The 25,537-nt window shown below is 53.7% G+C and overlaps 2 protein-coding genes across 2 annotated transcripts; both read left to right on the top strand.

Moving 5' to 3' along the window:
* The first annotated feature begins 3,196 nt into the window (after positions 1-3,196).
* TAC3 (tachykinin precursor 3) lies at positions 3,197-10,591 on the top strand. The gene is made up of 7 exons (XM_008683809.2): positions 3,197-3,370; positions 3,953-4,071; positions 6,823-6,931; positions 7,122-7,151; positions 7,644-7,697; positions 8,085-8,159; positions 10,303-10,591. Exons 2-6 carry the CDS (start codon positions 3,958-3,960, stop codon positions 8,156-8,158), a joined length of 381 nt encoding a protein of 126 aa, XP_008682031.1. The 5' UTR covers positions 3,197-3,370; positions 3,953-3,957; the 3' UTR covers position 8,159; positions 10,303-10,591.
* Positions 10,592-16,114: 5,523 nt separating this feature from the next.
* On the top strand, positions 16,115-23,886 carry ZBTB39 (zinc finger and BTB domain containing 39). The gene is made up of 2 exons (XM_040637153.1): positions 16,115-16,245; positions 17,738-23,886. The coding sequence occupies exon 2, from the start codon at positions 17,782-17,784 to the stop codon at positions 19,915-19,917; it is 2,136 nt and encodes a 711-aa protein (XP_040493087.1). The 5' UTR covers positions 16,115-16,245; positions 17,738-17,781; the 3' UTR covers positions 19,918-23,886.
* Positions 23,887-25,537: the final 1,651 nt, after the last annotated feature.

Here is a 25,537-nt window from a genome sequence, read left to right as displayed (position 1 = left end):
CTGAGGGGCACAAGCCGGCCTGGAAGCCCCCAGCCCTCGTGTGGAGCCCTTCTAGAGCCTCAGCTCCCAGCAGCTCCAGCACCGTCTTCCCGGCTCAGCCCGTCTGCTCTGCGGGCTACCGGGGGCTCCTCCAGTTCCTCATCAAGGGGAGTTGGCCAGCTGTCGCCTGGCTGCAGGACAGAAGCTGCCACCCTCCCTTTCTTTTCTGCTGTCTCCACCTAGGGTCCTATAGGGCCCGGTCCCTCTCTCCCCAGCCCGCCGCACCCCTCCAGGACATTGGGGGAGTCGCCATGTCGCATCCCAGCTGTGCATGCGGTGGACAGATGCGGTCGTCTTGCACGCACAGCACACACTCATCAGCCTCCGCTTCCACCCCCAGGACCGGCGGCCAACGCCCTCTCCTCTCAGTTCAGCGGAACACACATTTCCCTGGCCTCATCCCCAGCCCAGCCCAGCAACCAAGAGGGGGAGCTCCAGAGGGAGGATCTGCTAGGGACCCCGCTCCTCTAGGCCCGTGACGGCTGTCTGAGATGCGGCTCAAATGAAAAATGTCAAAGGGAAAACCACGGAGGAGCTCTGCAGCGGCAACGCACGCTTTACATGCCATTTGCACACGGCGTGTGGGCAACACGAAGCCCTGCCTGCCCCAACCCTGCAAAGCTTCCCTCCTTCCTCACCTTGGCTTAGTTTAGCATTAGCTCTTTCAAGTCTCTGCTAGTCCCTGAGATCAAGGGGTGATCAGTTCTCCCTGCCATGCCCTTGCTCCCCCCAGCCTTGGCTCCTGCCGTCCTCTGTGAGATGCCGCATCATCAAAGGACATTATTCATGCCGGACCTTTGCTGAAGGCCTGCCTCCTGGTGCTGGGGCGTGGAGGCAGGGATGGAGGGGTTGGGGGGGGTGTGGAGAGAGGCTGCCTCAGAGATGGGACCCAGGAGGCTTTAGTCCTCAGCCCTCAGTCTAACACTCCTCCGCGGCCGCCCCCCTTCCCTCCAGCCTGCCTAGCCTGGACTTCCTTCTCATTCTCCAGACTGGGAGGGGGAGGAGAAGAGGTGGGAGATCAGCGCCTGAGCTCCGCCAAGGCCTGACCTGCCATGCCATTTACATGTAAATGGACTCCAGCTTCTACCCCTCATCCCACCAAAGGATCCTAACCCCGTGTGCTGGTCCAGGGTCAGCGCTGTCATTACCTGGATAATGGGAAGCTTTCAATGAGGCCCCACTAGCCTCTCACATAATAAAAGGGCCTTGAGACCCAGCTGCTGCCCTCACTCAGGGGTGACCGTGGGGCCATGTGCAAGCAGAGTGACTTCTCTCAGTATGGCCCAAGTCCCAAGGTGCGCAGGGTGTTGGGAGCGTGGAGTAGGGAGACAAGCAATTCAGGACCCTAGCAGCACCTGAGAGGCTCTGTGGAGGGTCCACACTGGGGGCAGCAATGCAAGAAGGAAGCCTCAGGCTTCTTTTTTTTTTATAAATAAGTTTTTATTGAGCACCTACTATATGCCAAACACTATAGAGCTAGGGATCCACTAGGAAACAAATATATAATATTAGTCCTTACCAACGTAATGGGACATTCTGGTGGGGGGTGGGGTAGACAGGCTGTAAGTTAAACACTGAGCATATGGGATGTAATAAATGATGGAGAGAAGAAGCAGAGGGGGATATGGAGTGTAAAAGGGTGGTCATTTTAAGTAGGGTGGTTGGAGAAGACGTTGGTGAGCGGGAGTCTTTGTAGTAAATACACAAAGTTCTCTTCACAGCCTCAGATGGAGAAGAGTGCAAGGTCCCAAACCTCCAGTCTCTCGGAGAGGGGACCACCGCTCCCTCTGGGAGAGTTAACTGCTCCCTTGCAGGTCAAAGTTCATACTTTGCAGTAAAACCAAGGGGAGGTTTGGAGTGAAAAAAAAAAAAAAAAAACCACCCTGAATTTGTGGCTCTTCTCCAGTAGCTGTATGTCATGGAGCACAGGACTAAACTTTTTTTTTAATTTTAATTTTTTAATTTTAAGTAATCTCTACGCCCAATGTGGGGCTCGAACTCACGACCCCAAGATCAAGAGTCACATGTTCTCCCAACTGAGCCAGTCAGGTACCCCAGGACTGAACTTTTTGAGCCTCAGTTTCCTCCCCTGAAAAATAGGAAATGCTAGGAGTGACAAATGGCTCTGAAGCTGCTTTCACTCTGCTGCCCGCACTCCACACACACACACACACACACACACACACACACACCCAGTTCCCTCCTCTCTCCGGTTCTCTTTCATCCCAACTCTGACTCTGGCTCTCCCCTGGGGCTCCACCTTGGGCAGGAAGCGAGCAGCACGAGCTCCTTCAGCAGAGTGGGAAACGGAGGAGAGGCTGCCCTCGCTGCAGGGAGGCCGACTGGAGAGAGGAAAACAGGTAACTGTGAGAAAAGAAAAGCAATTAAGAGATCAATGCTGGGCTGGGCTGGGCTGGGCCGGGCCAGGGAGAGGATTGGGGATGACAGCTCAGCCACCGTGTTCTGTTCCTCCTTCCCGAGATTCTCGCAGGAAGGATAGAAGTTAGAACTCTGGAGGAATTCAACTAAATCGGGCTGATTCAGAGGTGGAGAGGGAGTGGCATGGGGGGAGGCATTAGCCCTGGCAAAGTGGTGGAGGGAGGCAAACACTGGAAGTTTCTGCGTGAGTAGCCAGGGAGAAGTACAGACCCTCACTTGGCCTGAGAACCAAGGTGATGGGTCAGCTGCAGCTGGAAGGAGGCAGAGGGAGAAATGAGGACGGGAAGGGATACCAGACGCAGCTGCCGTGCTCAGGGCCTGAGTCTGGTCGTCCTGGTGGTGAGGAAGGCCGGAGAAGCGCCTGCTGAAGTTCTTCGGCCTGGCAGTTGAGTCTGCAGGTTTAAAGGGCAAGGAGCTGGTGGGTGAACAATGAGGAGAAAGAGACTCAGGGACCACACCTATTGAGCTCGACCCAGCATGGACATTTTGGTACAAAACATACCAACGTCATTCCTTAGTGTGCCCAGCTCAGGGGCTGTTGGACAGTGTGCTGCTGGGTAACTCCAGCACACAGCAGGCTGTGTGTGTGTGTGTGTGTGTGTGTGTGTGTGCGCGCCTGCAGCCTATATCCTCCTTTTTCTCCACCAGCCTCCCCCCCTCCCCTCCAGCCACCCTGGGATTGGTGATTCGCAGCCCCTCCCCCGGCTCCCCCAGACCCTCCCAGAGCCTTTATCTGGGAGCTGGGCAGGAGTTCCTGCCACATCCTCAGATCCCCTCCACTCCGTGCCTCTCCTCACGGAGCCAGCAGCAGCACCAGCGTGTGGTGGGGGAGTGGGCACTGCTCCCGGGCAGCTCCCTGATCCTGTCAGACCCTCCGCCCCAGGCTCCGCAGGTAGGCACGAGTGGGACAATGTTGGATGGACTGGAGCTGGCACCAAAGGACAGAGGCCAGAGTTAGGGGGAAACAAGGGACAGGAGGGAACAGAGGTGGCAGCTTTCGATCCGGGAGCAGGGCACGGGGAAGGGAAGCAGAACACGCCGATAGGGTTGAGAACCAGTAATGTTCGGAGCCTGTGGGTTCAGACTGATTCTATCAATACTAGAAAGTTTTGCCGAAGTCTTGGGTTATCTAGTGCTGGAAAGTAGAATCCAGGATCCCTCCTTACGCTGACTAAGACGGCAGACCCGTGCGTGTCCTATGAAACCTACCATCGTCCTGAGGGGACCAGTCTGGCCCTATTGCAACACGGCTCGTGGCCAGGTGCTCAGTGTGGGGAGATGTGTGATGGGGGATGAGCCCAACGGCCGGCCCTCCTCCCCAGAGCTACTCTCCCGGGACCAGGGCTCAGATGGGAGAGCTGGGGGCTGGGGAAGCAGGGTCAGGACAGGCTGCTGGTCACAGAGCGTCTCCTGCGTCTGCACGCGTGCTGTACCCTTCTGCCCTCGGTCCTGCCCTGTCCCTCTCTCCTCCTAGGCACCATGCGGAGGGCCCTGCTGTTTGCAGCCATTCTGGCCATCAGCCTGGCTCGCAGTCTGGGGGCTGTCTGTGAGGACTCCCAGGAGCAGGTGGCACCTGGTGGGGGCCACAACAAGGTAAGGCCCCCCTCTAGCTGTGCCCGCCCTGGCAGAGCACTGGGCAATGTCCCGAGAGCCCGCACGCTGCCTGTTCCACAGCTGTCGAGAAGAAGGTGGGCCGGGCAGATTGGGAGTTCCCCCGGTGATCCATCAGAGGGCGGGTTTCCCTGCCTCTCTGGTGGTGTCATGTTCGCACTGTCTCTAGGTATGTCTGTAAGTGTCTCGGTCCCTCTGTGTGTCCGTGATAGCCCTGTACCTAGAAAGTGCCCTACTAGTATGTTCTGCGGTTGGTTGATTCGTGACTTGGGGCCCGGATCCTGGAGGGGTAAGCTAGGGTGGTACCACTCAGTTTTTGTCCTTTTGCAGGGGGGCAGATCCTCTCCACTCCCTGGATGGGATGACACGCAGTCAGAAATTCTCTCCCAAATGGTCGTTCGTATGCTATTTTACCTGTCAGTTATATATATTATTTTGTTTTCAAAATTCAAATAAATTCCATTATCATACCCTGCACGTCCACCCCCAGTAACATCAGGTGCTGCTGAGACCCCAACCCCTTCTTTCCTTTCTCTTGCCCCCACTCTAGCCTCTGCTTAGTCAGAATAGGGGGCAAAATGGCCACAACACAGACTGGGCCCTGATTTCCAAAGTTTCTCTAAGAAAAAGAGCAGGAGTTGTCAGTGAAGGGGTACAGAGGGAGAGCAGGGAGGAAGTCTTTTCAAGGTTTTGAAATGACAGCAATTACATTGGTACACATGCTTTTAAGACGATTATAGATGGAACTTATTACAAATTCAGTGCGTGAAGTCTAACTGCCTCTCCAGCTCAGATCTGTTTAGCATCTCATTACAGGAGGTGGGCAGAATATTTGAACAATTTGAGGAAAGTGGCTGCCTAGGAAGCCGTGTGCAGGGCAAAGAGACAAATCAGTCTTCATCCATATGTGTCCCAGGGCACGACAGGCTGGCAGCCTTGCAGGTGGTGGCCGTTGCACCAGATCCAAAAGACCAGAACCGATTCAAAAATACAAATAATAGGCACGCCTGGGGGGCTTAGTTGATTAAGCCTCTGTCTTCCACTCAGGTCATGATCCCAGGGTCCTGGGATTGAGCCCCACATCGGGCTCCCTGCATAACAGGGAGCCTGCTTCTCCCTCTGCCTGTGCTCTCTCTCTCTCTGACAAATAAATAAATAAAATCTTTACAAAAATACAAAAAATAGGGGTGCCCTGCTGACTCAGTTGATAAAGCATGCGACCCTTGATCTTGGGGATTGTGAATTCGAGTCCCACATTGGGTATAGAGATTACTTAAAAACAGAATCTTTTAAAAAATACAAAAAATACACAAGGAGTGCCAAATATGGGCTAGACACTATGTTTGGAGCCCAAAGTTCCAGTTGGAGATAGAATATCTGGATATATTTTTCTGAGACAAGCTTGCTTCAAGACCTTTAACTCTTGGTCAATGAAAGGGAGAGATTGCCATCCCACCCCTTCTCCCTGATGGTCTGTGAGGATGAGGGACATTGGGGTGAGGTGAGGGTACGATATACGTGTGCCTACCACCCATCCCGCTGTGCCCAAGTAGCTACAAACGTCACCGAGGCAGTGAAGAGCCCCTGCCTGGCAGCAGGCTCAGAATGGGGTTCATTCGTGGGGGAGAAGAGGAGTCATTCTGAACACGCAGTCTTCCAGAAATTCCAAATTCAGTGTAGAAAGGAGAGAGGGAGAGACCACCGGAGGCAGAAACCCATGGAGAAGCAAGGGAGTGAGAGATGGTGGGAAGCACAGGGAGAGAAATGTCCCCCTGGAGCATAGTGCGGGGGGGTGGTGGTTCAGGATTGCCGCTGGGCCCTGCTGCCTCCCTGCGCCCCTCCCCAGGGCTGAGGCGTGTCTGCGACTCCATCGAGCACAGGGGACGGCTGCTCTAGCTGATGGGCCTTTCCTAGAACTCATGGCTCACTCACATAGTGGGGCAACAACATCCTGGGGCAAACTGGTTCCTGACGTGCGAAGGAGAACAGAGAGGGGGCAGTAGTTGGGAGAGAGCCCCAGACAGTCCCCTTCGAGCTTGGGAGATAGAGGAACCAACTATCCCAGTGTTCCCAGGACCACCAGCTTAGGCAATGAAAGCCCCACATCCCAGGAAAGCTCTCAGTCCCAGGCAAACCGGGATGGTTGGTCTGCCTCCAGGGATGTCCAATGGGCTCCCTTTTCCCCCTTTTCCAGCACTTCTAACATCTAACCGTGCATCCCAGTCACCGGGGGCCTGCTTACAATGCAGACTGTCTCAGTCAGTAGGTCTGGGGTAGGACTGAGATTGAGGTACTGCATTTCTTTTTTTTTTTTAATATATTTTTTTAAAGATTCCACTTATTTGAGAGAGAGATAGAGCATGAGCAGGGGGAAGGGGTAGAGGGGGAGGGAGAAGCAGACTCCCTGGAGCCTGATGTGGGGCTAGATCCCAGGGCCCTGGGATCACGACCCAAGCCCAAGTCAGACACTCACCTGACTGAGCCACCTAGGTGCCTCTAGAAACTGTATTTCTAGCAAGCCTACAGCAGTGATGCTCCCAGTCCCTGGACCACACTTGGAGAGCCCACATCTCTTCCAGCGTAAAACCAGAAGATTCCGAAAGATACAGGAGGTCAAGATACAGGCCGATCAAGCCCTGTGATGGGCTCAAGAAGAGGCTGTTCTTAGTGGGGAGGGGCGAGTGGATTAGGTGTGAACCTCCAACCTCAGCCCTCTTTGTTTCTGTTCCTTAGAAGGACTCGGACCTCTACAAGTTGCCACCGTCCTTGCTCCGGAAACTCTATGACAGCCGCTCAGTCTCTCTGGATGGATTGCTCAAAATGCTGAGCAAGGCTAGCCTGGGTAGGAAGCAGCCCTGGGGAGAGGGGGTGGGGGCAGGATTCTGATGATTAAATAGGCCTGGGAGGAGCCTTCGGGTGGGTTGGAGACTGGAGATGGCTTGGTGAATAATTGAGGGTTTTGCTCTGAGCCCCCTCTGACTGTCACTCTCCAGAGTCCATTCCCCACTGACACACTGCTCTTGCTCTCACAGATCCTAAGGAATCGCCACTTCCCCAGAAACGTGAGTAGTGTCTTCTCCCCGTCTCTGCTGACCGCTTGCTACAGTTCCACGGGCATGGGTCCCAGTGACTATTCTGGCTGGCCCCATCTCAGCTGGCACAAACAATATGCCAGCTGTCACTGCCCAGCCAGCCTTTCCCGGGTGTGAGAGGTCACCAGGAGCCAGGAGGAAACAGGTGTGAGGAGCGGGGTGGACTCTCCCTCCAGCAGCTGGTCACTGGGAACCAAGAGAATCTCTTGGTGGCTGTGACGATTCTAAAGCCAGGCACCTGTGGGGGCAGAGAATTCTTGAAATGTGGAGGCGGGAGAGGTGGGCAGAGAGGGTGTGCTTTGGGGATAGCCTGCTAACTGGAGAGTCAGGCTGTGGCATGATAAAGAACCAAAGACCAGAAGCCCAATTTCAGAAGTCTTGACACATGTCTGGGGGAGTGCATCCCCATCCCCCTACCTACCCCCGTTACCACTGTTGGCAATGTTGGCCCTCTTTCTACAGGTGACATGCACGACTTCTTTGTGGGACTTATGGGCAAGAGGGACATCCAGCCGGGTAAGAACGTGTGGAGGTGCAGTGGGAGGGTTTAGGGTACTAGCAAAGATATGGCAGAGGTCAAGTGCCCGATATTCGTCACCGGAGGGAAAGACAGGACTTCTCTTAGCTATACTGAGGGTTTCTCAGCCCTTCTACCCAATCAGGTGGGATCCACAGTCCAGCTGTCCCTGGGAACACAATGCAGAAAGCTTTATAAGATCTGCTGCAGTTGGGAAAGAGCTGGGGGGAGGCTGTCCTTCCTCCCCATCTCCCAGACACGGTGTGCCTCTTCTTCCCAACTCCGTCTTCCAACGTTGCCCTTAATGGCTAGCCCTTTGCTGTTGGTCAGGGTGAAGGTCACATTCAGAAAAATCCCTCCTAACTACACTGTTTACTTTAACCCAGACCCTTCTATTGATGTAAACCAAGAGAACATCCCCAGCTTTGGCACCCTCAAGTATCCCCCCAGTGTGGAATGAGGTAAGGATTGTTGATTAGGAGAGGAGAGGGGACTCTGTGTGTAGGGGGGTTGCCAGAGAGGCATTTCCTCTGACTCTACAGACATTAACACTCATACATTTGCCCTAAAACGCACTGTCAGTGCCCAGCACCGTTGGTCAAACACACCACCGCTCAGAGGGCATACTTGTCTGCAAGGACACGCGCACTCACACGCACACAAGTGCACGCACAAGGGCCCCACTTTCCATCTCTTTCCCCAGTATCACGGACCCTGGCTGACTCTTGAGCAGGCGTGAGTGGTGGGACATGGGGAGCAAGGGGTTTCCTCTGCGGCTTCTTCGATGGTCAATTTCTGTCGTTCGGGTTCCGTTCTCCCATTATCTGTATACAAGACGGACAGGCCATCATCTGATAATTACAGCGTCCTGCCTCCTAGGTGGGCAAAAACCGTTCAGATCATTCACTATTTCAGGTGACTGGGTCTAGTGTGTAATTCTTCACAAGAGTGATTTAGGAAGAAATGCAAGGAACTCTGAAATTTAATGGGGAGTAACTAGAAACCATACCTTAGTTGCTGTGTGTAGTGTAATGGCTAAGAGCATGGCCTGAGTTTGAATCCTGAATCTGCAGCTCACTGGCTGTGTCCCCGTGGCTAAGTTACATAACCCTTCTGTGCCTCGTTTCCTCATCTGGAAAATGGGGGTGATAATATTATTTGGCAGGTTGTGGTTTGGAGGGTGGAGCACAGGTACAGTGCTCGAGACGGTGCCTGGCACATGGTGCATGGGCTGTGAGTTGGCAGTGTTTTGATTATTGTGGTCTGGGAGGTGTGGGTCATGTTGCAGTGTTCCCACTGGCTGGCTCTGTTCTGTCTGCTGTAGAGCTGTCTGGGCTGGACCCCGGGCTTGAGTGGGCTGACAGATCTCTCACTTGGTATGCGAGTATGAGAGTCCCCAGGGAAGCGTCTAGTCAAAACATGGAAACTTCCATTTCAACCCCATCTTCCCCCACACAGCAATAGCAGCCCAACGGATAGGACAGCTCTCTTTGCATTAGCTTCTCAAGATGGACGGTGTGAGAGGAGAAAAAGAGAGGGGTTGGGAGGTCTGTGTTAGCACGGAGAGACTCCTGCCTCTCTCCCTGTGTCCCTGTTACCCACAGCCATTGCTCTCAGGGGAGACCAAAGGAGCAAGAGTTCTTGATGGCTCTCGATGAAGCTGCCTGTGCATGGCTCTCTGGGCCCGGGGAGTAGGTCTAGCCCCCCATTCAGTGTTGGGTGAGAGGGCACAAAGAGCCGTAATAACCGTAACTCGCTGATTACATGGTACTTACCGTATCATTTCGCTCTCATTAGATGGTTATTTCAGTCCTGCCGACCGCCAGATAATTATACGGGCAGCTCTGTCTGGATGACATACTCTCCCCCTGCGTTATGCATCGGCCATAAAGATAATTACAGTGCAATTTTGCCATAGTATTTTATACAAATGGTGGAAACAAGTGCATTGTGGAAATCTACTTTTAATGCTCGCTGGTGAATCCAGGCTCTTTCAGAGGGGCCGGTCGCATAATTGCAGCCTTCGTCATCTCACCACTGAAGAACCACGCTCAACCTGTTAGGTGCCCAGAAAAACAGCACATAAAGTCCCTGGGGGCCGGCATTTAAAGGAGATTAGATGAGATGGATCAACACAGATCATTGGGTCATCTTCTTTCATTCATGTGAATCTGCTAACAAAGGAAGTGATCCCTGGGCCTGCGCTTCCTCTGGGAGGTTTCTGGAAAGAGGAGGAGGGCATGGGTGAGCCTGGGGGAGCATTAGCTCACCCGGGCACTTTGAATGGGGCTGTGCGTGTGCCTGACTCATAGGGATGCGAGGATGATAGGAACCCTGTCGCTACATCCTCCTGCATGGACCACAGACCTTGCATATGGGTGTTTGTAAGTAGCACGATAAACATGCAGCTGGGAAGAGGCACGCTCCTGAGGCTGGAAGGGTTCACTCCTCTAGTTCAGAGGCTACACACAGGCTAGTTCAAAGGCTCTCGCTCTTCCTCCCTTACATATCCACCCACACCACCCCCCTGCTTCCCCAGCTGGTGGTCGGTTTTATGAGTCTTACGAGACAGAAGATGTGATATCATTTTTTTTTGGTCCTCAGCACTCCACTTCTGGACCCCTGGGCTGCATCATGAAGACACCTGTCACCCCCTCCCCCAACCCCCAGCTGCACGTGCTCCTATTTCCCCTTCTTTCCCCCATCCTTGTAACGCTCCTGTGCCTTGACTCCTTCCCCATCTCTCTACCCCACCGTGATGTAGAAACCGCAGAGTGAGCATCCTCGGTCCCCGTGGGCGTTGACTTGCATTCCCCTGGGTTTCTGGAGTGTCCTCCATTAAAAATATGACGTCTCTCTCTACTCCTCAACAATAAAGGATTTTCACATATGATCTAGAGTGTTGTATTTGTTTGGCTGGTGGGGGGGGTTCTCTTCCTCAACTCTGCCAGCTACATCATACACACATGCACACGTATGATATGCACACATGCATGTATCATATACAAATGGAAGCATCTTTATTTTGTACACATATGGATTTTCCCAACAGTGCCTTGGTCAGTGCTTCATATAATTAGTATTGGAAGACTTATTTAGTAATTAAAAAATAAATGAATGAATTTGGAAGATGGTTTCTAGCACTCAAAGACTTTCACAGACTAGCTTCAGATAAAAGAAGAACATATTCTGAATGGCTTGTCTGTATTTCAAGGATGAGTCTAGGAGACATCAATCCCTGAATCTGACTCTACTTAGAGAAGGGTGGGGGTGGGGGGCAGGGCTGTGCAAGGATCCAGCCACAGAGGAGGACGAATCTACAGAGCTGTACCATTTCTCCGTCTGCAAATGTCAAGCAGGGGTCCTGTAACAGGTCACGGAACGAGATGGCGACCCATATACACTGTTTACGGTGTAGCAGGGCTGTGGACAAGCAAACAACACTTGGTCTTGCTAGGATGGGGTGTGGGTGGGGAAGTTACTACAGAGACCAAGAAAGAAGGCAGCAGATATCTTCTGCTGTGTTAGCTGGCCATCTTAGTTATTTTAAAGGGAAAACTTTGGTTTCCGACTCCTCTACAATGCAGCTGATACTGGCCCCTGAAACGCTGGTCTAGCAGTCCGTCCGCAGAATATGTAAGGCACTGAAATGAGGCGTGTGCGTGTCTTTGGTTTATCTGACATGCCAACTATCACAGCCCAGGGATCCCGAGGGGTGTTCTGTATCCTAGGGGAACAGCCTGGGAAATCTGCAGACTCCTTAGTTTAGCCTGGTGCGGGCCTGGCTGTGCCTCGACTGCCCTGATATTTCTCTCTCCCAAGGCAGTGCAGAGACAGCGCCAGGGAGCCAGAGGTCGCTTCCTCCAGGTCCTTCACCCCAGTGAAAGTTCTCTCTTCCCAGAACCTGCATGGAGCAACTTTGGACCCACGGCTGCACAGTGGGGATGGGGGAAGAGAGAAAGCTCAACTCCGTAGCCTTTGGGTCAGGTTTATTGCTAAAGGTCAAAGAATGATCTTACCAGAGTCTTAAGCCTTTCTTCAGTGAGTCATTGTGTTGGCTCTTCAAAATTACCTATCTAGAGGGTTTTAAAGTAGGGTAACTTGTGCAGAGTCTGGGGGATTTATTTAGGTCATGAAATCGTCCAGAGTTGGTTCTGCTCTGACTTGGGAGATGGGCGTGTGTGCTGAGATGACTCAAGTGCTTTGCCACGTAGGAGCATAAATGCAGAAAGGTTGCTCTCTGGTGGGACCGACAAAAATTGCAGTCCTGGGGCTTCCAGGCAAAATGAAGCGAAATTTTAAGCCAGATTCCTGTTTTTGTACTTGAAGACTGTGTATAGGAATCCTGGCTCTCCTCTTCCTGTTGTAAAGAGGTTGGTGCCTAAGGAGACCTGGCCAAAAAGACCTTGACCGAATTTCTGCCTCTTCTCCATTTAGCTTTGTGTGTCTGTGTGTGTGTGTGTGTGTGTGTGCGCGCGCGCGTGTGTGTTACTAGGTTGCATGATGATTTACTCTATTTATTTATTTTAAAAATAGTTTATTTATTTGAGAGCAAGAGCGCATGCGCACCCAAGTGGGAGGGGGATGGTGGGCAGAGGGAGAGGGACAAGCAGAACTCCTGCTGAGCGAGGAGCAGGAGGTGAAGGCAGGGCCTTGATCCCAGGGCCCTGAGACCGGGACCTGAGCCAAAGTTAGACAACTGAGCCACCCAGGAGCGCTGCATGGTGATTTACTTTAAAAAGATTTCAGTCTTAGAGGTTCTGGACTAATTCCTTTTTTTTTTTTTTTTAAGATTTTATTTATTTATTTGACAGAGATAGAGACAGCCAGCAAGAGAGGGAACACAAGCAGGGGGAGTGGGAGAGGGAGAAGCAGGCTCCCAGCAGAGGAGCCTGATGTGGGGCTCAATCCCAGGACCCTGGGATCACGCCCTGAGCTGAAGGCAGAGGCTTAACGACTGAGCCACCCAGGTGTCCCATGGACTAATTCTAACGTGTGTGGAGGGGTGATTTCGCCATGACATCATCTACCCGGAGATTCTATCAGATTCCACAAGTTGAGGGCTCAGTCCCAAGAGACTGCCCCTCACCCTTCAGATGCCGTCTCACGTCTGGTTGATCCCCGTGCTTCTGACCTACCGGCTACAGACTGGAGGTTCCTGTGACTTCCCCCTTAGGTTTGGATAATTCGCGGGAGCGGCTCACAGAACTCGGAAAACCTGTTTACTTACTAAATCGCCAGTTTGTTAACAAAAGGACACAGCTCCGGAACAGCCAGATGGAAGAGCTGCACAGGGCGAGGCAAAGGGGCGCGGAGCTTCCTCCCTCCCCGCGCGCACTGCTCTCCTCTCCCCGACCCTGCATGTGTTCGTCAACCCAGAAATCTCTCAGAACCCCATCCTTTTGGGTTTTTTTGGAGGTTTCATGACATAGTTATGATTGATTAAATCATTGGCAATTGATTCAACCTCCACAAAGCCACCCAATAACATAACAAAGGACACCTTTATGATATTCATCACATAGGACGTTCCAACAGTTTTAGGAGCTCTTTGCCAGAAATGGGGATGAAGACCAAATACATATTTCCTGTTGTAAATCACAATCTCACAAGTATATACAGTATAACCTTTAATCTATACCTTTGGGGGGTTTCTTAGCACGTGAAGTACATGTAGTGGGGTCAACACCCCAGAGAGGGTTAAGACAGTTGGTTAGGAGGCTTGCAGAGGCCCACGACTCTTGCAGCCTGACGTGTCGGAGTCATGCTGGAGGTTTGGAGTCCGTCAGTTGCGCGCGGTTCCACTCCAGGGCACACCCGGTCACCTCCTCCAGCTATGGGGGTTGGGCCAGCCATTGGAACGTGTATCAGCTTCCAAACAATCCTTCCACGGGAGAGCTCAGTGAGATTGCCTGCCGCCCCCCCAAACTCCAAGAAGGTCATGTGGCTGTTTCTGTATTTCCTTGCTAATAAATATTACATGACTGGCACCATTTGGTATAAAGCTTGCTTTCCCTACCACCAGTTAGTGAGGTCGTGGAACAGGGGACACACAGTCTCCCAAATGCATCAAGATAACTGATGGTTGCTGAGCAGGCAAACTGTCTTATATCCGTCGGCGACATCCCGCGCGTCCTCTTCCCGTTCGTCCCTCGAGGAATCATGGAACTCTACAGTGTGCCTGCCTTGAGGGTTCGTGCGGGGCCGCCTCTATCATATGGCAGCCACACAATGTGATGGGAGAGAGGCTGAAACAGAAGGGTCCCAGAGCCTGAGGGGTTCCTGTGATTGAAGAGGGACAGGGGGTGACCATGACTTCTAACGTCTCTGGTGGCAGTGCTGGCGGTGGGGTGGCAGGCGGGGCAGGTGGTTTTGGTTTGATGACAAACCCCAGGCAGGAGTGTCAGAGGAGAGGATCTGGAGGGGAACTGCGGTGCCGAGGGAGAAGGGCGGGGCGGGGGCGGGGAGAAGCAGCACAACCGAGCTCTAGAAACAGCGGTGTAAGGGAGGAAAAATAATTTTCCCTCTACCCTTTTTTTAAATTAACTAATTAATTTATCTATTTGACAGAGAGAGAGAGCGCAAAGCAGGGGGAGCGGCAGGCAGAGGAAGAGGGAGAAGCAGGCTTCCCACTGGGCGTGAACCAACCAAGCCACCCAGGCGCCCCTACCCCCCCTTCTTCTTCTTTTTTTTAAGATTTATTTATTTATTTGAGAGAGAGAGAGACAATGAGCGGGGGGAGGAGCAGAGGGGGAGGGAAAGAGACAATCTCAAGCAGACTCCCCAGTCATGAGCTTGGAGCCCTATGCGGGGCTGGATCCCAGGACCCTGAGATCGTGACCAGAGCCAAAACTGAAACCAAGAGTCAGGCGCTTAACTGACTGAGCCACCCAGGTGACCCCCCTCTACCCTTCTAAGTTCTTGGTTGTGACCACACTACAGTAAAAGACCGATTAACAGGAGAAAAACAAACAGAAGTTTAGTAACAAGCATACTTCCTATATACATGGGAGAAGCTCAGGACAACTGAGTAATTCCCTTAAAATGGCCTGAGCCACCACCTTAAATACCATCTCCAGCTAACGACAAAAGGAGATACTGGGAGTGGGGAGTTTTCAGGCCAAGGACGGTAAATAAGGGGATGGTTGTTATGCATACTGAAGTCCCTGCCTTCTCCGTTGGTGACAGTTTCTGGAGATTTAAGTCATCCCTCTCTTCCTGGTATGGAGAGGGAGACACCCTTACAAATGGAGGTTTCCCTTATAAATGTAACTTCTGTTCTGTTTTCAGAGCTTCTCCTGTGTCTGCTGTTTTTTAAAAAATAAGCAGCCTAGGAGCACCTGGGCGGCTCAGTTAGTTAAGCGTGGGCCTTCGGCTCAGGTCCTGAGGAGTCCCAGGATGGAGCCCCGCATCCGGCCCCCTGCTCAGCGGGGAGTCTGCTCCTCCCTCTGCCCCTCACCCTACTGTGTGCTCTCGCTCACTGTGTGTGCTCTGCTCTCTCAAATAAATAAAATCTTAAACAACAACAATAACAACCAAGCAGCCTAAAATAATCCTTATGCCAAAGAGTCGGATTTGGGGTGGCAAGTCCTGCTCGCCTTCAGGGAGGACAGGCTGCAGGAAACAGGTTTGGGCTCCCGAGGTGCAGTGGGATCCTGCGAATTCCTTCCTTTGGCCGCCTAGGTGGGAGGAGGGGCATCAGCGATTGTTCAGAGGGGGCGTACCGGGGGCCAGACCTCAGGCGCTAGTTCATTTGTTCATTCTCTCGAGCGGGCTTTATTAAGCACCTATCACAGGGGCCAGGGAGTCTGGTGAGCACTGCCGCGAGTAGTATCAAGAAGCGCAGATCCCTGTGTTCAGGAAGCTCTCAGCCCAGGGCGCTCGCAAGTTAAATAATCTTACTTCATTTTTACCTTTTTCTGCAAAACTACGAGAGTGGACGTTTTGAGAAGCTTCTGGGACTCTGAGACGTAGACAGGGTAGAGGATGAGAGTTTAGACTCGGGATGGGGCTTTTCACTTATCCAGGTCCCAGAGTGAGGAGGGAATGGCCCCCCACCTGGTAGATCAGGGCTCTTCAGAAAAACCGGGGCTGCGCGGGCTGGGAAGGTCCCCGCAGCTGCTCGCGCCGCGGCCAGGCCGGCGGTCCCCGGGCCGCGTGGGAGTGGGAGGTGGGGCCTGGGCGGGGGTCCCCAGGAGCGCGGTGGCAGGACCCCCCGCGGCTAGGGGCGGGCGGAGTCTCGACGGGTGGGGGTGGGCTCCGGCTCGGCCCGCCCGGCTCCCGGCCCCGCCGTGGGGGGGCGCTGCCTCCTCCCGGGCGGCTGGGGGCGCTGCGGCCGAGCGGCGGGGGGCGCTGCCTCCTCCGGGACGGCGGGGGGCGCTGCGGGCCGGGCGGCGGGGGCGGCCCGGGCCGGCGCGGCGAGCGGCGCGGCGGATGGAGAGTCTGGCCGCGGCCGGCGGCGCCGCCTCCTCGTCGGGCCGGGCACGGCGGGCCGGGGCCTTTGTGTGAGGCGGCGGCGGCGATGGTGCTCGGGCCCCGCGGAGCCGGGTAAGCGAGGCCGGGCCGAGGGCTGCCCCTGGCCGAGGCCCGACCCCCGTCCCGGCCTTTCTCTCGCTCTTGCTGGGCTCCCTCCTGCCCGCTCCCCTCGGCCGGACCCATCGTCCCCGGCCGCGCGCCCACCCCGGCCGGTCCCGCCACCCATCCCTGCGCTCCCGTCCGGCCCGGCACCCCCGGAGACGCCCCGGGGGGAATCCCCCGCCGTCTGGGGAGGGCCCGAGGTGCTCGGTGGCCCCCAGATGGAGCCCCCCAGCCCGATCCCACGCCCTTCTTCCTGGGTTCGACCCTCCAGAGGGGAGACTGCGGCACCACGGGATTGTTGAGGCGCCTTCTCGGAAGTTCCCGATCTGCCCCCCTCCCACCCCCCCACTCAGGCTTCCCAGTGTCCCGACCTGATGTGTGGCCACCAGGGCCCGGGAGATGCTTCACTGGTATCCCAATAATGCGCAGAAGCTTCTTGGACCCCAGAAAAAGTTAGGAGTTTGTAGAAGGCGGTGAGGTGGAGAAAGGGGCTGTGTTGCGCGGGGCGAGTGGTGAGACTGAAGGAGAGCGCAGCTAGCTTGTCTTCCTTAGGCATGCAGGACTCGAAAAGGGGGGGAAGTGGGATCCAGCAAGCCTTTAGGAGTCTTGCCTATATAATTAGATGCCTTCTTAGGGCGTCAAGTAAGTGTTTTTAGTTCTGGTCAGCATATGCATAGAACCCAAAAAGGGTGGTTAAAAGAAGCGTATTGCAGTACTAGTAAATGCTCCGGTGCGGTCTACTTTGCTTTATTTCTACGGGTCCTGAGCGTTTCAGCTTCGTCCACAGCATACGGAGAAGGTGACAGAGCAGTATCTGGATGGCTCTGGGTTATGGTAAGACGAGAATAGGCAGGTAGCTTGGGTAGGGAGAGATCATGAATGAGCAAGAGGTTTATTTAGGGACTGGAAGGAGAGAGCATTGATAAGAAAATAAAAGATAGAGCAACCTTATCTTGCCTTCAGCAGCTAACGGAACTTTGGTAATTGTGTTGGAAGTACCTGTATGGCATCTGGCATTGTAAGAGCAGTGAATGTACTCAGTGAGATAGGAAAGCTTGTATTGGGGAAGAAATTAGGAGATTAACTTGAGGCTGCTGTCTGGCAATGAAGTGAAGGATTGTGTCCGAGAGGTTGCCTCTGGCTTGGCTCCAAGGCACGAGCTTCTGTCCAACCAGGCCTGCCACCTCTCTCGCCTACTCTTAAAGACGACGCTGTGACACTTTTTTTCAATACTTTCGGGTTTTGTTGTGAGGACTCTGTCTTTGGGAATATGCAGGGAGAGAGGTAGTTGTCCCGTCATTTGTCCTTGCCCTCAGCACCGTGGAGCAGCTCGCCCTGTCCGCTGGCTCCTGCTCCCCACTCAGGGCTTGGAAACACTCAGACTGGGGGTATTTTCTTCTGCAGAGCTCCTCGCATGCAGGGATGTGCTTGGCCATCCATCTCTTCCTTTTACTGTCCACAGATGAACCGTGCTGATAGAGGGGCAACCTCGTAGGAGCTGCTAAGATGGGCATGAGGATTAAACTGCAAAGCACCAACCACCCCAACAACCTGCTGAAGGAACTCAACAAGTGCCGGCTCTCGGAGACCATGTGCGATGTCACCATCGTGGTGGGGAGCCGCTCCTTCCCGGCCCACAAAGCCGTGCTGGCCTGCGCGGCTGGCTACTTCCAGAACCTCTTCCTGAATACGGGGCTGGATGCTGCCAGGACCTACGTGGTGGACTTCATCACCCCCGCCAACTTCGAGAAGATTCTGAGCTTTGTCTACACATCAGAGCTCTTCACAGACCTGATCAATGTTGGGGTCATCTATGAGGTGGCCGAGCGCCTGGGCATGGAGGATCTCCTGCGGGCCTGTCACTCCACCTTTCCTGACTTGGAGAGCACTGCCGTGGCCAAGCCCCTGGCCAGCAGCGGGGAGAGCCACTCTGGTACCCAGAGCTGTAGCTCAGCAGAACCTGCCTATGCCCTCGGAGACCTCCGGGGGGGCGGGGAGCACTTTGGTCCTGATAGGAACTATGTGTTACCTGGTGATGCTGGAGGAAGCTGTAAAGAGGAAGAGAGAAATGTCACCGGTGACACGAACCATAGCCTGCCCCTGCCGCAGCAGCCCCTGCCGCCAAAGACAGAAGACCACGATGCCCCTGCTCCTTTCACCTCCGTTCCTAGTATGGTGACTCAGCCGGTCCTAGGCACCGTCAGCATGGGCATCCAAACCAGCACGAGCTCCTGCCAGCCATACAAAGTTCAGAGCAATGGAGACTTCGGTAAAAACAGCTTCTTCGGCCCTGACAATGCAATTGACATTACCACCGGGACCAATTCCTGTCTGAGCAATAGCGACCACTCCAAAGATCCGGGCTTTGGGCAGATGGATGAGCTCCAGCTGGACGACCTGGGGGATGACGACTTGCAGTTTGAAGACCCCACCGAGGAGATAGGCACAGCCGAGGAGGTGATTGAGTTGAGTGACGACAGTGAGGACGAGCTGACTTTTGGAGAGAATGACAACCGAGAGAATAAGGCCATGCCCTGCCAGGTGTGCAAGAAAGTTCTAGAGCCCAACATTCAGCTGATCCGCCAGCATGCTCGGGACCATGTGGACCTGCTGACGGGCAACTGCAAGGTCTGCGAGACCCACTTCCAGGACCGAAACTCCCGGGTGACCCATGTTCTGTCCCACATTGGCATTTTCCTCTTCTCCTGCGACATGTGTGAAACGAAGTTCTTTACCCAGTGGCAGCTGACCCTCCACCGACGGGATGGGGTATTTGAGAACAACATCATTGTCCACCCCAACGACCCCCTGTCTGGGAAGCTGGGTTTGTTTTCGGGGGCAGCCTCCGCGGAGTTGAAGTGCGCTGCCTGTGGGAAGGCGCTGGCCAGAGATTTCCATGTGGTCCGGGGGCACATCCTCGACCATCTAAACCTGAAGGGCCAGGCCTGCAGCGTGTGTGACCAGCGCCACCTCAACCTCTGCAGCCTCATGTGGCACACGCTGTCCCACCTGGGCGTCTCGGTCTTCTCCTGCTCCGTCTGCGCGAACAGCTTCGTGGACTGGCACCTCCTAGAGAAGCACATGGCCGTGCACCAAAGCCTGGAGGACGCCCTCTTCCGCTGCCACCTGTGCAGCCAGAGCTTCAAGTCGGAGGCCGCCTATCGCTACCACGTCAGCCAGCACAAGTGCAACAGTGGCCTTGATGCCCGGCCTGCTTTTGGCCTGCAGCACCCCGCTCTCCAGAAGCGGAAGCTGCCCGCGGAGGAGTTCCTGAGCGAGGAGCTGGCGCTGCAGGGCCAGCCCGGGAGCAGCAAGTACAGCTGCAAGGTCTGCGGCAAGAGGTTTGCCCACACAAGCGAGTTCAACTACCACCGGCGGATCCACACTGGCGAGAAGCCGTACCAGTGTAAGGTGTGCCACAAGTTCTTCCGAGGCCGCTCGACCATCAAGTGCCACCTGAAGACACACTCGGGGGCGCTCATGTACCGCTGCACGGTGTGCGGCCACTACAGCTCCACGCTCAACCTCATGAGCAAGCACGTGGGCGTGCACAAGGGCAGCCTCCCGCCCGACTTCACCATCGAGCAGACCTTCATGTACATTATCCATTCCAAAGAGGCGGACAAGAACCCGGACAGCTGACTGCGTCCCGCAGAGCGGGGGCGGGGGGGGCTCCCGGGCGGCAGCCAGGACGGTGATTTTCTAGTGGCTGTTGGTCCCTCTCCAGCCGAAGTTTCGATTTTGCCTTGCTAGGAAGTCTGTTCTGTCTTGTGTTTAAAGAAGAAAAAAGAAGAAAGAGCACACGAGCTGTTACTGTTTCTGAGAAGCAACGGCCCTATCATGTTTACCTCCTTACCTGTTCTTGCCCACGAAGGGCCGTGTTTTTGATTCTTCGGAGGCTGGTCGCGGGATCTGGTCAGGTGGTTGGTGCCGACTAGATCCCCTTTCCGAGCCTCTCGAGTTTTAGTTTACTGATAGGTTTTTATGCTGCTAAGAACCCAACCAACAGCCTCACTGAAGAGAGGAGGTGGAGAGAGGTTTTCACTGTGGGGATTATTGCCGGATTTCCCACTGGGACACCCAGCTATGAGAGAGATTTTGGGGATGTGGTCGTTCAGAAAAGACTAGTCCACAGGGCAGCTCACCTCAGGTGCCAGGCCCGGCCCTCAGCAGGGAGAAGGCAATGGGATGGAGGTGCCTGCTCGTTTCCACGCTCTGATCTGCTGATGGGACAGTAAAATCTTTTGGCAGCTAGATCCAAACTGGGGGCAGAGCTTTCTGTTTAGGTCAGAAAGCTTTGGGACGAATCCTTGCCAGTCAGAAGAGGTGTCCTGCGGTGCCGCTGGAAGTGGCAGCCTGGATGGACAGGAAGGGAGGCTTCTCTTTTCTCCTCAATTCCAAAGAAATATGATTTTATGGAGTGGTAGCCCAGGTGGTTAGTTAGGCCTTCCCTGTGGGGCAAAGAGGACAGGGAGCCACTTTAATATAGTCATCTGTCATCCGGCTGCCTCCGTCGACCTTGAATTTCCTGGTGGAGAGGTGGGGATGTCTCTGACAGCAGCAGCCTTGCCTTAATTTACATCCAGTCTCCCACCTAGAAGTGTGTTTGCCCTGGGGCGTAGATGAGAAGACCCCATGGGGTGGCAGAGTGGTGGACTGTGAGCCCTTCAGGATCGAAGGGACCCGAGTAACTGGTGGTGTGTAGCGGGATGTGCGGTCTGTCTGTCCCAGTCGGGTAACCTGTTGTTTACTTTGTGCTAACTGGCCAGGAGCTTTGGCAGCTCACCTTTGACCTGCTGGAATTTATCCTGATCTGTCATGGCATCGCCACCAGGGGGCGCCATTGGACGGCAGCTGGTGCAGGCCCGCCGGAGGTGGCTGGGATGGAGTCAGCCCACTCTTTGGGGCTGGTTGGCTCCGTTCTTAGTGGCTTTGAGGGGTTCTTGCCCAGAGCAGGCCAGAGGGAGAGGGCCCTCGGATCTTGCATATTCACAAGGTAGCACCTCAGTAACTCATACTACCTCACCCTGCTCAGGCGAGCTCTGGGAGTCCCTGGCCTAGGCCCTGACACTGCCCCCCGTGGGACTCAGCAGCACCCCCGGGCTGTTTCACAAGCGAGTGGTTTTAATTAACTCACAGAGCCTTTTTGGACATTGATATTTATTTATTTTTGCTTTTATATACATAGTACCCAGCATCTCTTTTGGATAAGTGACTTCAGGAAAATGAGTTTCTCCCCCAGCAAGTAGCCATATTCCAAGGGACAGTCCTGGCCAGAGATTTGGGAAACGGGGGGCTAGGACTAGAGGGGAAGGTGTCAAGCCTTTAAACAAGCAACTCCTTTTCTTTCTCTCTGGAGAGTCTCTTGTGGAATAAGCCCAGGGAATCCTTTAGGTGTTGGGTGTGAGTTCTAGAAAATTGGGGCTTACTAAATTCCTAGGCCTCTCCTGCCTGTGCTTGAGTAGACTGGGGACTGGGTTGAGGGGAACAAGTTAAATGAAGGACCTTTTTGCACATTTTCTCATCCTTCCTAAACTTGGAAAGCTATACTAAGATACACAGGCAAGCCAAAGCTCCATCCCTGTTGGACTTGCTGCCTCTCTCCCTAGCCCTAAATTGATAAAGCCTCCCAGTTGGGGTGCATGGCTCTCTGGTGGGGTGACTGTTACATGAAGGGATTTGTACGAGTAGCCGCTTTTCGCCGTCTAAACCCAACTGGTTACATATTCCCTCAGGTCATTCTTGTCAGGAAAGCAGTGCTGAGACTTTTCATTCCTGACTGGCCTCTCCCTTTCTTTCCCACGCTGACCGCTGGAAATTTAAGAAGGAGAATGTGCGGAAGACCACAGTCCAGTACTGCTAAGCTTTTCCAGGCTGAGTGATCCCTCCCAGACTGTCGATGAGGTCTGGTTTTTGAATGGTCCGATCTGAGAGAGGCGGTACTTACTGGAACCCAGCCAGGTGGCCGAGCATGGATCAGTGCGCTGGAGAAACCCTTTTCCTTAACGGAGGGCATCATGGATGCTGGGTAGTCTGTATACTTAACCTGAAACTGTGAAGTTTTCCCTTTTTGCCAGTAAACCAAAAAGCAAATCCTTGAACCTTTGCCCCTGAAACACTAAACAAACAACTGCACCCCCCGCTCCTCCTGAGGCCACGTGGTTGATCGGGGTGGCCCGCTTGGTTGCAGTCAGACATGTAGCAGAGTCAGGAGCTCATGAGGCTCGTTGACCAAACCGTTCCTCTGCTTGTCCCCGTATTCACACCTGACCCCTCCCTCTGTTTAGAATCACGTTTGCTGCCTCTGCGTCCAGCGCACCCTTGTCTGAACTGTTTTACTTGAAACTCTGTGTTGTGGCAAAGGGCACTCTGGGATTCCTGGTCGAAGGTATTCATTTTCTTTTGAGTTTTGTAAAAAATTTTTTCAGCCTTCTGTTTTGTTGCCCGCTCTGCCTTGGAGCCCAGTCTAGCAGTCTGCTGTATTTTTCTGCGGTTCTGTCTGACCCCTGAATGTCTTTCCTCCTCCCTTCCTCCTCTTTCTTGTTCTGTACTCAGGACCAGCTACGTAATTTGCAGAGCCCTTTGTTTAAAAGCGAACCATTTCAAGATGGCGACTGTAGACGATAAACCAAGCACGAGGCTATTCCCAACCTGTTTCTTAAGGGAAAAAGGTGATACTTGGGTGCCACATTGGAATAAACATAAACAGCAGAGGCTGCTTCCGGCCACAGGAGGGGATCCGTCTCCCGCTTCTCCTGTGACCATTGCTGGCTCACTGATGCCGCACTGCCCGCTGGGAAGCTCTGCTGTAGTAGAGTATTTGGTCCTACATTTTAAGACCCCTGGGAGTCTCTATAGTTCGTGGCTAAGTGGAAAGAAAGGTGGGGGTTGGGCCCAGGTGACCCCTAAGAGCCAGGAAATGGGTAAAAGTTCTTTTTGACTTCTTCCCTTCTGATCCATCAGCACCCCTCTGTCTCCAGGACAAACCTTTGGGCCTAAATCCCTTCTCCCGAGTCAGGTTTTGCTACTGATGCGTCTTCTTTGTCTTCTGGCCTCTTGCTGTGCCCTATTCCTGAGACTACTCAACCACGGAAGTGAATTTAAATCCTTTTCTAGGTGGACACTGATTTTGTTGGCGTGGGAGTGGGCGGTGTGGAGAAGCCTGTGCCCATGTGGAGGGCCCCACACGTCCTTTTGCCTCAGTTCTGCCCTGAGTGAGTTGGGAAGCACGGGGCACACAGCGTTCATTTCATTGTGATCGCTTGTCGTCAACCTTAACATCAGAATGAAAACGAAACTGTTTTGATTTCGATGTTTCTTTAACACCCTTCCCCTGTCCAGTCCACCCTCCCCTCCCACCTCCGCTAGCGAAAGTCTCTTATGAAACCGAGAAGAGTTGTTGACGTCTAACTTCCTTCCATTAAATTAATAAGTACTGACCTCCTAATATTTAAGTGTTTACTATCTATTGCTGTAAAGTTTTGTATATTTTGTAAACTTCTTTTCCCAAATAGTAGATGTCTAAAATCGTACATCTGATTCTTTTATATTCCATTGTTCGGCACAAAGTGTGGTTTTTATTTAGAATAAAAAAAGGAAATTTGAAACGGGGATTCTTTTCCTATTGACTGGGGTTACGCTGTCCCTTGAGTTCAGGAGTTTGGGGCCCAACACCCGGTAGTAGCAGCATTCTCCTCAGCAGATTCCACGATTCTTTTTTTTTTTTTTTTTTTTGAGGATTTTATTTATTTGAGAGAGAGCACGAGCGGAGGGGAGGGGCAGAGAGAGAAGCAGACTCCCCGCTGAACAGGGAGCCCAGACCCCAGAGCCCAACGCGGGGCTCGATCCCAGGACCCTGAGATCATGACCTGAGCCGAGGGCAGACCCTTAGCCAACCGAGCCACCCAGGTGCCCCTGATGCCAGGACTCTTTCAGCTAGCACAGCTTCCTATGCTTTTTTTAAAACAAGATTTTATTTATTTGAGAGAGAGAGAGCACAAGCAGGGGAAGAGGCAGAGGGAGAGAGAGAAGCAGGCTCCCCGCTGAGCAGGGAGTCTGACACGGGGCTCCATCCCAGGACCCCTGGGATCATAACCTGCGCTGAAGGCAGATGCTTAACCAACTGAGCCACCCAGGCGCCCCCACAGTTTCCTTTCCTGTAGCTGGAATTCCCCGGGGTTAACCTGTTGACCTGTTTTCAGTGGCAAATTAAGTCAGTAACCCAACCTTTCCAGCGGAAAGCTCCCTGAGGGGATCTGTTGGCCCAGAGAGTAGTGGACTCTGCTCATGTCTAGTTGGCTAGAGGTTTGGCCTCAGATTGTCCTGCCAGTGCCGTCTGACTTACCGAGGGGTATGTCAGAGCGGAGAGAGACAGATTCGGGGAGGAGGTGGAGGTTTGGCCTGGTCTCGTGGGGTCGCTAACAAATGTACCTGCACAGAAAAGGAGGTAGACACCAGAAGCTGGGGCGCCATGTGGGCCATCTGGTCCCAGCACACTGGCCAGGCGTGGTGCCCGTCAGTGCCCAGTGAGTGCTCAACTCAGCAGCCTTGTGGCAGTCAGCACACCCAGGTCGCTGTCCTTCCGAGGCCCTAAGGAGGTATTCATGCCGCCCAGAGTGACAACTGGTTGCCAGAGAAATCTGCAAGAAGAGTGAGGCGCTGGGGGCCTGGTCTTGCGGTAACCCGGGATGTGACACATGTGACATTGGGTTCCCTTTCAGAAACTTCTGGAGCCTAAGTCAGCGGAGGCAGTGATAAGGGCATCAGAAATACTGAGCACTTGAGCAGGACAGAGGCTCTCAGTGATGATGTTCATAAGCCCTTCATTCTGCACAGGTGGGGACCTGTTCTCAAGCTTTCTCTTCATGGGCACGGTCCTAGGTTCCGATTTCTTTCCTATTTATAGGACAAGCGTGAATAGAAGTTGCTGGACAGGAAAATTAATGAAAAGACCTAGCCAGGAGAATGAAGTTTAAGGGTGAGGACTGACTCAAGAATACCAGAGCTCTGCCCCGTGATGGAATCGGAACATTTCTACATCCCCATCCCCTGCACAGGGGACAAGGGCTGAGGGACAGAGCCTCTGTGAGTGCCTGCCACTGCCTGTGCCGAGGTCTGCTCTCAGAATGGATGCCCCTTGATATTTTCCCATGATCTAGAGAGAAAGGGGGGGTGGGGGTGGATTTCTGATAGCATCCCTTCCTAGGAGTCTGAGAATGTCCCACATCGGAAGGCGGGAGCAGGTGGGCTCTGAGGAGATTGG

Source organism: Ursus maritimus, unplaced genomic scaffold (genome assembly GCF_017311325.1).
Source record: "Ursus maritimus isolate PB19 unplaced genomic scaffold, ASM1731132v1 scaffold_21, whole genome shotgun sequence".
Classification (NCBI taxonomy): domain Eukaryota; kingdom Metazoa; phylum Chordata; class Mammalia; order Carnivora; family Ursidae; genus Ursus; species Ursus maritimus.
Note: the sequence above shows the minus strand (reverse complement) of the source record. Positions and strands in the feature narration are given on the sequence as shown.